We start from the raw sequence: 10,637 nt of genomic DNA, 5'->3' as shown, positions 1-10,637 counted from the left end.
TAGGAAGGGTTGGATGGGAAGAGGAACAGACTTTGAATCATTTAGCAGAAGTTCTCTTCTAGCCGTTGCTCATTCAACAACTTAAAAGCAGCCCATAGTCACTCGCTTCGAGGCTCCCTGTGGGATAGACGCTTTAAGGCAGCGGTTCTCAACCTGTGGGTCACGGCCCTTTTGGTGGTCGAACGACCCTTTCACAGGGGTCGCCTAAGACCATCCTGCATATCAGATATTTACATTACGATTCATAATAGTAGCAACATTACAGTTATGAAGTAGCAACGAAAATAATTTTATGGTTGGGTTACAACATGAGGAACTGTATTTAAAGGGCCAGAGGGCTGAGAACCACTGCTTTAAGGAGAGATGCTAGTAACTGGTATTGAATTAGTGTTCCATGTCAGTGGCTGTGCTAAATGATTTTACCTGTGTGAGCTAATTTTAATTCTTTAGCAAATCTTTGAGCTAGGTGCTGCTACTGTCCCTCTATTCAGAGCCAAAGATAAGACCTGGAAAGGTTAAGTAACTTTTCAACAAAAAGAGATTATCTGAGTTAACCTAAGTATTAAATGTATGGGGGGAAAGGTAGTGGAAACAAATTGGACAGGCAGGTATGGGGACATAACGACCTGAATGCTACACTGAAGATTTGGGGGTTATTCTGTTGGTAACACAGACCCACTGAGGTTTTTGGATCCTGGGGCTGATACCAGAACCGTCCTGTGGAAGTTTCTCTGGCAACAGTGCGTGGATCAGGGGAGACCAAGGGGGCCGCTGGTGAGCTGCCAAGACAAGTGTGAGGGGGACATGGGTGAGGTGGGAGTGGGGGACGGAACAGTGGAGAGCACGGTGGTTTTCCTTTCCTTCCCCTCCGGTTTACATCCCCGCTCGGGGTCTTGTTTTAAACATCCTAGCATAGACTTCCGCCTGTTTAGAAGCCGCCTAGTATGGCAGGGCATAAAACAATAAAACAACAAAACAAATGCAATTGCTACATTTTGAAAACCTTTCCTTGTTGACCAGTTACCTCATATTGTGAGGAAGCAACATGATTGACTTCTGAGGAGTCCGGTGTTTAGTGCAGCATTTGTCCCCCAGAAAGGGACCCACGCATCTGCACAGCACCTGCCAGGGCAGAGGGAAGAAAAAAGAACCCTGTGCGAGGGGTGTTTACCACGCCAGACGGGGGCTCATTTGGTGTATCTCACGTTCCTTTCCCGTGGCCTCGGGGTTCCTAACAGGACACGCTGCTGCCAGCGTTATAGTCCACACAGGTGCAGCTGCCTCGGGTCTGAGCAAACAGCCCTGGTGTTGCGTGCCTCTCATTCTCAAGCCTCGTCTTTTATCCCAGAAGAACTTGTGGGTGATCCTGGTTGAAGGAATGTTTTATAAGCGTTGGGCTCTCCTGGGGTTTGAACCAAACCCAGCTCTAGTGAAATTCACCTCACCCAGAGGAGAATAGATCCAGTGACTCCAACCAGTGGGCACTCTGGGAAGGGCGGTCCCTGCCGTGGACCTGTGTCCTTGATGCTTTTGTGGAGCAAGTGTGAGTTAAGCACCGTGTGTACCAGACATGGTGCTGCACATGGGGGATGCAGCCATGAAGATGGGCCAGAAGCTACCAGGGTAGTTGGATGTGTGGACACAGATGCAAGTGTGGAAACATACCAAGACAAAAAATGTCGAAGATGCTTTCTTAAGATTTCGTAGGTCCTTTGACCCTGTAAGCTCCTGAAAGGCATGAGGGAGGGAGGGAGGGAGGAGAGGAGAGGAGAGGAGAGGAGAGGAGAGGAGAGAGAAGAGAAAATTAAAGATCAAAGGGAAATGTTTTAGTTCAAAAGCATAAGAGCCCTTGGGGTTTACGAAAAAATTCCATAAGCCTACAGAATAATAAACTTAATATGAATAATATTCATAATGTGAGATTTTCAATTTAACTAAGAACTAGAGATATTTATGTGTTAGAATGGGAGCTTCAGGTTTTTGTTAATTTCCCTCTGGATCCTAGTAATGAAAACCCTCACGGTGCTCAGGAGGGATCCTGCTGCCTCAGGGTCGGTAAAGACGAGGGTTGAGCCAGGGCTGCACGCTGGGTCCTGAGGTGGTGCAGTTGGGAGCATGGGGCTGGGTTCTCAGAAGGGCTTGCCCTTGGCAGGGACGCCCTGAGGTCAGCCTTGGGGGCGGCTGTGAGATCTGGGGAGTCATTGCTGACTTGGAACAATCGGTAGTTCGAAGCCTGCCTTTGCCACTCGTGAGTACCCCATAGAGCTTTGATGCCACAGAAACCTTTATTTTATTGCATTGTCAGAAGTGACACAATATCAAAGAGTCACACGCTGTCAATTTTCCTGATGTCTAATCCCAATAAAAAATACTGTCTCTAAGGATAAAATGCATTAATGTGATGTGTATAGGGAGAGAGGTGCGAGGAAAGAAAGGCCGTACCTCCTGTTTCTCTGCCTGTATTTTACATTCTATACGCATTTTCTGTTATCTAAGGACGAGCGAGCTGAAGATCTGTCAAGTTTTCCTGATAAATAATGGTCACTCTCCTCTCTCAGCAGATTTCTGCACATGGCAGATCTTCTTCCAACATAAATGGCGGGCCTGAACTCGATCGTTGCCTGAGTCCCGAAGGTAGTTCTCAGTCTGATGTTACGTTTATAAAGGAAGTCATCTGTGGGAACTTGGTGGCCACCCCAAATCCACATGTGCTCAGTTATCTTCCTAAGCAGGGAGGTGATCATGTCACCAGTTTGGTCTTAGTGGGTTGTTACTTAAGCTAGTCCAATCTCACATTTTAGATTTGAGCTCTCTTTATTTTTCCTTAGGGGCAACCTGCTCACAAGTCCTATATGTAGACTTTTCTTTTTCTCAATTAGTTAACAAAAGAGTTTCTTTATATGATGTTTGCAATGTCCTGGGTACTGGAGATACATTGTAAAAAGTGGTTCATCTTAACCTCTTCTTCGTCCTGTCCCCTACCGCCCACTACCACCACCTTTTTGAGAAGACTTGGAGCCAGGAATTAGCTTTAATATCTATAATAATAAAAGGGTAACGGCGAGAGGGCTCAGGTTGGGCTGAGGGAACCCCACAACCCCCAGTGCACGAAATTTTGTGCACTAGGCCTCTCTAGTTGGTTAATAAAACCATATAGGTTTCAAGGGTACAACTCAATAAAACATCATCTGTGTACCGCATCGTGCACCCATCTTCTCAAGCAAAGTCTCTTTCTGTCCCCATTTTCTGCCCCTTTGCACACCTCCACCTACCCTCCACCCCCTTTCCCTCCGGCCGTCTCCACACTGTTGACTGTGTCTGTTTGATTTATTTTTATGTTTTTTTTGCTAGTCCCTTCACCTTTCACCTAGTCTCCCCTGGCCCCTCCCCCCTGTCAGCTGTCAGTCTGTTCCATGTATCCATACCTCTGTTTCTATTTTGTTTGTCAGTTTATTTTGTTAATTAGATTCCACGTATAAGTGAGATCATATGGTATTTGTCTTTCTTTGAGCCAGTTATTAGCTTTAACAGGCATCCTAGCTGGCTAGAGTTTTCTTTACTAAAAAATCTTGAGGAGAAATCTTGTGACAATATCTAAGGTTAAATCCCAACATCATCCCCTTCTTCTTTCTCAAATTTGACAAAATGTTTGAAGTTTTAGTTAGACTTCTTTGTTACACAAAGAATCGCTTATTTTAGCTGGCATTTCAGATATTTGTTATCTTTATTGATGATATTGGTTTCTGATGCCAACCAGTCAAGTCGAAAGAAAATTGGTGATTCAGGTACTCTATTCAGACAATATGCTCAGAGACTTTCCTCATAGTTTTACCGTAGATTTAGAAATAAATGCATTGCAATTGATTGACAAGTATATAGGAATCAAGATGAAATGTTGGTGTGTTCTTTCAACTTTGCATTTATCCTCTTTCCTAGGCATAAATGGAAACAGGTGCATTGAATCTTCGACTCTTCTTGAGAAGTACAGAATTGGAAAGGTTATTGGTGATGGCAATTTTGCAGTAGTCAAAGAGTGCATGGACAGGTGAGTGGATGGTGAGGACCATCATTTTTCCACCTACCCATACATTTCTCCTTGGAGTTTATTCTTAACCGGAGTGAACACAAGATTTTATGAAAGAGCCTAAGTTAGGCCCCAGCTGTTTTGCATGCCCACAAGCAGTTTGTCAGGGAAAAAACATGTCTTCAGATAGAGTATGCTTTGATTTTGATTAAGCAATATATCATGTCTCATCCACGAGCCAGAGAACACTGGGAAAGAATAAGATGTATTCTTTAAAAATCTCGTGGAGCATTTCCCTGTCCTAGGCATAGTTCTCAGTGGTGTAACTCGTCTAATCCCCACAGTGACCCTCTCAGTTAATACTGCATGTACCAGTAGTTCAGGATGCATGAACTCTGACTCCATTGAAGATCAGTGTTCAGACTGTTGCCTATATTAGAATTATATCTTTGTTTGTCCAGCTTTATTTTAAGGTCCTGAATTCTCAAGTGGTAAGAAAAGCATTCGTGCAAATTGCAGGCCTTTCGCAAACAACATCAAAACCGGAAAAGGCTCAGATTAGTCTCTGTGTTTATATGCCTGCCACTTCCCTGCCTGTTCTCAGTAGTATTTTTACCCTTTGTGGGGAATTTTCAGGAAGCTCTGGCAACCACTGCTTTTCCATTCTGCTGCACCTCCTTATGGTGGTGCCATTAGAAATCCGAGGCAGGGTTTGGTTTATGTTATAGGGAAGCAACTTAAATAAAAGTTATTTTTCCAAGGTGGCCTGACTGGTGGGTAGTGTGACCACCGGTCAGAACTGCTATATTCCAGAACTTCTGAAACGTTCGTTGTTGAACTGTTTTCCTATATGCAAAGATATTTTTTGGCAGGTTCAAACTAAAATATGTGAAAGGTGATTAAATGTTAAATAACAACAAGAGTCATGCGTCCCCGTGAATGATCTCTCTGGTGCCAGAAGCGGGCATCCAGAGGTGTGGCAAAGATGGCACCAGATGGAGTTGGAGCTGAGAAATAGATATGGAAAGTCTGGGGACTTTTGAGGTTTGAATGATGGACTAATAGATTAATGTGAAGACATATTGGTAATAGGAAGTTTTCAGCTACTTTGAATCATTTTTCCTAATTTTATTCTGCCTTCTAAGGGAACTATCTTGAGGTTTAAGTATTAGAAAAAACAGTGTTTGTCCATGTCTGATACAGCAGAGTTTAAGTATGTTTAATATGTAAATTATTTCATAATAACATGTAAAAAAGGAGACAGACAGTGTGGCTTTGGATTTTTTTCTTTTCTTTTGGGGGGTACCTTTCTCCTGGACCAGAGGCTGCACGGTCTCTGATGAGCAGAGGAAGCAGCCTTTCCTCCCTGAGTCTTTGCTGTGGAGGAAATCAGGGAGGATGGTGCTATCTTATCTGTGACTGAGGGCTTTAAATGGCCTTCCTCTGATTATTCCGTAGGTCCACCGGAAAGGAGTTTGCCCTGAAGATTATAGACAAAGCCAAATGTTGTGGAAAGGTACAGTATCCATACCTGCTTTGTAAAAGAAACTGAGAAACCGCGGTAAGATGATGGATGATTGTGCTGAAGGCATTGAAGTGAGGATTTGCCAAATCCACAACAGGAATAAACCTGTGAAACTAGTGCAGGAAACATGAGGGAGCTTTTTTTTTTTTCCTGCCATTTTTCAGAAACCTTTATCCTAAAACAGTACATTGTCTTGATCTTGGTGCTCACTATCAAAAAGTATACTAGAAGAGGTCAGTGGAGGTAAAGGGGGACATGTGTAATAGTGTCACCAGTAAAGATTAAAATGTTACATTTTAATCTCTTCTCTAGGAGATGCATGTTTCAAAATAAAACCCAGAACCACACCAAAGGTGTGAGAAGTCTGAGACTCTACGCTCCTTTCAAACTAACAAATTGGCCTTCCTGCTTTAATGACGCTGGCAGATGCACCAGTTTTACATAAAAGGAGACAGAGTTTCAGGTTAGGTAGCAGAGGCAGAGCAGGCTTAGGAATTTTGGGCTAGTTGGTTACTCAGCCTAAACATTGGCCAATCTCTCATGCTCCCTCTGCAAGTTAAATTTATTCAATTGTTCGTGTAATAAGAACCTAGCGGGTGGGGGGTGGGATTCTTAACCTGTCTGCTCTTCGGTTTGCTTGTCTGCAATATACATGAGCATTGTTAGGTAAGTTTACCTAAAATTTGACGTGTGCAAGATACTGTGGTACAAGTAGGGTATTTTAGCATATAAACAAATACCAGTTCTGCAAACTGGAGAGTTTGTGGGGAAGCATATGAGAGAGAAATAAATGATCAGAGAAGACACCATAGAGCAAGAAGCATTTGGGCTGGGCTTCCAGCAGGAAGCAGTGAAAGGATCTCCTGCCTGTGGCCACAGCCTGAGCAAAGGCCCCACACACGGAGAGTATGCTCGGACCTTCTAAGTAGGAGAGCATTGCAAGATCAGCTTTGGGGCCAGATTTATGAAGGCTGTTGAGAAGGCTGTGGTGTTTGTAAATTTAGAATTCTTCTATGTCTAATATGCTAAATAATATTCATTCTAAATGAATATTTATTGAATTCCCACAGTGTCTGAAGCGCTGAGCTTTCTGTTATGGTACTTAGAAGTGGTCCTTCCTTCTCTTCTCACAGCCTTGCATTCATTATCCACGTGTTATGAGCCCAAGCAGGACATAAATCCAAATGAATGTTGTAGTCGTTTCCTAAGGATGTTGGAATAAATTACCACGAACTCAGTGGCTTACCACAACAGAAATTTATTCTCTCACAGCTTGGGAGGCCCTGGGGAGAATCTGCTCCTTGCCTCTGACTGAATGGCTTCTGGTGGTGGATGGTGGTCCTTGGCTTCTGGCCACATCACTTCTACCTCGGCCTCCATCTTCACCTCACTCTCTCCCCTGCATGTTCATTTTTCCTCTTCGGGGTGGGAAACCTCCCTCTGCCTCTTATCTCCTAAGGCCAGCTGCGAGGGCACCCAGCTAATCCAGAGCGATCTCTTGCAGAAACCGTAATCACATCTGTAGATCTTCCCCCCCACCCCCCAAATAAGGCACCATTTACAAGTTCAGGGGCTTGCTTTCTTTGGGGGATGATTATTCAATCCACTACATAGCTCCACCACAGAAATCACAGACGGTGATTTAAACATTTCTCTCTCTGACTGCATCCTCCTCAGCGATACTCAGAGGGCACAGTACCAGCTGTGAAGCCAGTGCCTGTCAGGAGCCATGCACAGTGTTTCCTCACTCAAGCACTTCAGGACTCACTGGGCCGGTTACTGGAGAGCAAGATAAACAAAAGTCTCCAGGACAGCCAGTAGGAGCTGTGCGGGGAGCCAGCACAGAGGGCCATGAGAGCAGCTAAGAGGCGTACCTCACCCGGCAGGGAGGTTGTGTAGAGGAGGTGAGATGTAAGCTGGTCCTGAGGAATAAACAGGAATTCACCAAGATGTGGGGAAAGAACGTTCCAGACGGAGAAAGTCCCTGTGCAAACGCCTAGAGGTCTCAGTGAGAGATGGCACTGGGGATGGAAGTGAGTTGGATGGATTCAGTGGCTGTTGAGAAGGTAGACCTGGTGATGCAGGAGCTGTACTGGAGGGTAAGGGAGGGAGAGTTGAGTGGGGGGGGATTCCTGTCTGCTCTGGACAGCCAGGTTCCTTCAGTGAGACAGGGCACTGGAGGAAAGGACTGTGTGTGTTTTATGGGGCTGGGCAGTGTGGAGACAGGATGATTAGTTTGGTTTGGGAGAGTTGTTTATTCCCTAATCTCCCTCCCTCCCTTCTTCCCTCCTGCTCCTCCTCCTCCTTTTGTCTCTCTATCTATCGCTATCTCTGTCTCTTTTGTATGTTCAAAACCACCACAGACAGAGATAAGGCGGTATCCTTTGCCAAGTTAGCAGTTTTCCTTGTCATTTACTCTCACACAGATCCAGGGCACACTGCCAGGAAATGATTCATATGTAAATTATTTGGAGTCAGAACCATGAATCACTTAGCATAAATAATGGTAGATGGTCGAACAATGTTTAGTTCAGTGCAGTTCAAGGCAAAAGTGGTGTTCCTATTGTATTTAGAAATCTTTTCCTGGAAAATGAAATCTCGAGAGTATTTTTAGGTATTAGAAGCGGAGATACGTTTTGGGTTGCATGAGAAATGGGAAGGTAATATTTGTAGAGATTTTCATGCATTGCTTTTTGTTTTGCTTCTGGCGGTGATTCGTTTAAAAGTAGATTCATAGACAACCACACAGGCGTCGTCAGAGGCTGGGGACAAAGGCTAGCAGCTCCCACATCCCAACAACAGCATTTGCTCTGTGCTTAGAATACCAGCCACTGTCAAGTAGGACACAGGGGTCTGAGGTCACATGTAGTGGTAGAGAAAATATTGCTGCACAATGTAAAATGCAGCACTGCCCGCAGTCCAGGGGAAAGTCCTCCATGGCGTCCCAGGAGCCTTTCTGTTACGCTTTTCATGGGAAAAGACAACTTTGGGGAGGTGCAGTCTCCTTAGGCGGTAGACATCCTTTTTTAACTCCAATTTGAGAGAGTTCTTGGGTCCTGGTGATGGGGATTATTTTACATGCATCACTCTCAATGAGCATCACAAGCAGAGGTAAATTTACAGACTCTTCCAACTTTGGCGGAAATGGGGAGGAGGGAGAACTGAAGTGATACGTCCATTTAGGTTTTTTTAAAAAATGCCTCTTTTACTACAGTGGTAGCGACTGCTGTCCCGGCTTCGCAGAGAGGGGAATGGATTCATTTTCTCCCCTTTGTGTTCAAGGAAGTGCAGCTCACTCTGCTCCCAGCGCTGGGCACAGGATGCGGCCCTCCCTGCCCTGCTCGCTAAGGGCACAGGTGTTCCTTCCTGCTCCACGCCTGGTGTGGGTCTGCCTGACTGCCCCGTTCACTATGATGCAACCTCTCGTTCCTGTCTTTTCGAGCAATTAAATGTGTACAGCTGTGCAGCTAGCATTTCATTTTTGAAAAATTCCAACTTGACGTTGTCCAAAGCAATCTCCTTTGAAAGGTGATGCTGTGTAACACAGGAAGTGTGGGCTTGGATGTCAGGAACCTGGGGTTTGCATTCTGCCCCAAAGCACTGTCCTAAAGGATGAAGGGTGAGGATGTTGCACAAGCACCCTGTACAGCGATGGACAAACGGTGACTGGACTCCTGGTCAGCATTGGTTCTTTTCTCTCCCCTGCCTCTGGTTAGCATTTGCACCGTCATTGGCCAGTGTTTACCTGGACAAGCACAGGGCCATTCCACGCTCAAGAAACACAGCCTTTGCCCTGACCGGTTTGGCTCAGTGGATAGAGCATCAGCCTGCGGACTGAAGGGTCCCAAGTTTGATTCCGGTCAAGGGCATGTACCTTGGTTGCGGGCACATCCCCAGTGGGAGGTGTGCGGGAGGCAGCTGATCGATGTTTCTCTCTCATCAATGTTTCTAACTCTCTATCCCTTTCCTTTCATCTCTGTGAAAAATCAATAAAATATATTTTAAAAAAGGGGGGAAAAAACAAAAAAAACACAGCCCACCCTGTGCCGGCGCTTGCAACGGACTTTCTCTGTGTATTACTTATTGTTAATGTTTATACTTCCAACTATTGTCAGAAAAGCATTTGAGATGGCTTACAGTGAAAACACATGTTCACATGGATGCATGAAGATAAGAGAGGAACCATAAATAGTATCCTGAACTAGAGATAAGATAATTGTGTTCCCACTGCAGTGGAACACTAAATTTAGTTCTGGAATTCATGATAGCAGAGGCACAGTGTAAGGAACACACACACATGGACATATACACGCATGTATTTAGGTAGCAAATGGTGTCTATAGAATGTGTCAGAGGGCAGCTTGTTGTGAACACAGAGTGTACCCCAAATTCAAGACAATTCAAGACAGTTAACGAGGACCGACGGGTGTGACGTTATTGAGAGGTTTCATGTCTCATGATAAAACAGAGCAGCAGTTCATGACCCATCGTTGCGTGTGGAGAATAACTCCTTCATGCCGGGAGTAAACTTGTTGCAGGGCAGAGCCCAGTACGTGACCCCCCAGGACTGCCCATCGGGTGGAATTTCCAGAGGAGAAGTGAGTAGGGTTAAAATCAGAATCATGGTCCCCGTGAGCACGTATGTGTCCTGGATTCTGAAATACAGGAGCATCAGGAGCATCCTCTGGTGAACGGAACATTAATGCCCACGTCCTGTGCCACGCGCATGCCGCTTCCTCTTATGCCCAGCCATTTCCCAGGGAACGGGGGTTAAAACGTGGCTCCCGCTGGAGTACAAGCACAGTGCCGCGTGCCTGCACTTTAATAGCGGCACAGCCCCCTGAGGCGTTGGAGGCCCTGAAGAGACAGGAAGGCCGTCTGTTGTTATGTGTCAGGGAGGCCTCACTGAGCCCTGCTGAGGGCTGTTTTGAAGGGTGCCTGTTCTATCTGTTAGTGACCCTGAGATGTCACACTGACCTGTCCCGGTGGGAACCAGCGAGGGGAGGGTTTGGTGTCTCTGCACCAAGGGAGCTGCTTCCCTGAGCACCAGCCCTACAGACAGGTGTCCTTCGGGGCACACAGGCAGGG

General features: G+C 45.6%; 1 protein-coding gene across 1 annotated transcript in view; it reads left to right on the top strand.

Annotated features, from left to right (window-relative positions):
* Window positions 1-10,637, top strand: part of DCLK2 (doublecortin like kinase 2) — a 141,924-nt gene that overhangs the window by 110,329 nt on the left and 20,958 nt on the right. The window contains exons 7-9 of the mRNA XM_015568060.1: window positions 2,559-2,634; window positions 3,937-4,045; window positions 5,483-5,540. Of these exons, the coding sequence (XP_015423546.1) occupies window positions 2,559-2,634; window positions 3,937-4,045; window positions 5,483-5,540 (243 nt within the window). The remainder of the gene's footprint in view (window positions 1-2,558; window positions 2,635-3,936; window positions 4,046-5,482; window positions 5,541-10,637) is intronic.

Source organism: Myotis davidii, unplaced genomic scaffold (assembly GCF_000327345.1).
Source record: "Myotis davidii unplaced genomic scaffold, ASM32734v1 scaffold323, whole genome shotgun sequence".
Classification (NCBI taxonomy): domain Eukaryota; kingdom Metazoa; phylum Chordata; class Mammalia; order Chiroptera; family Vespertilionidae; genus Myotis; species Myotis davidii.
This window is presented reverse-complemented; position numbering and strand designations above follow the sequence as displayed.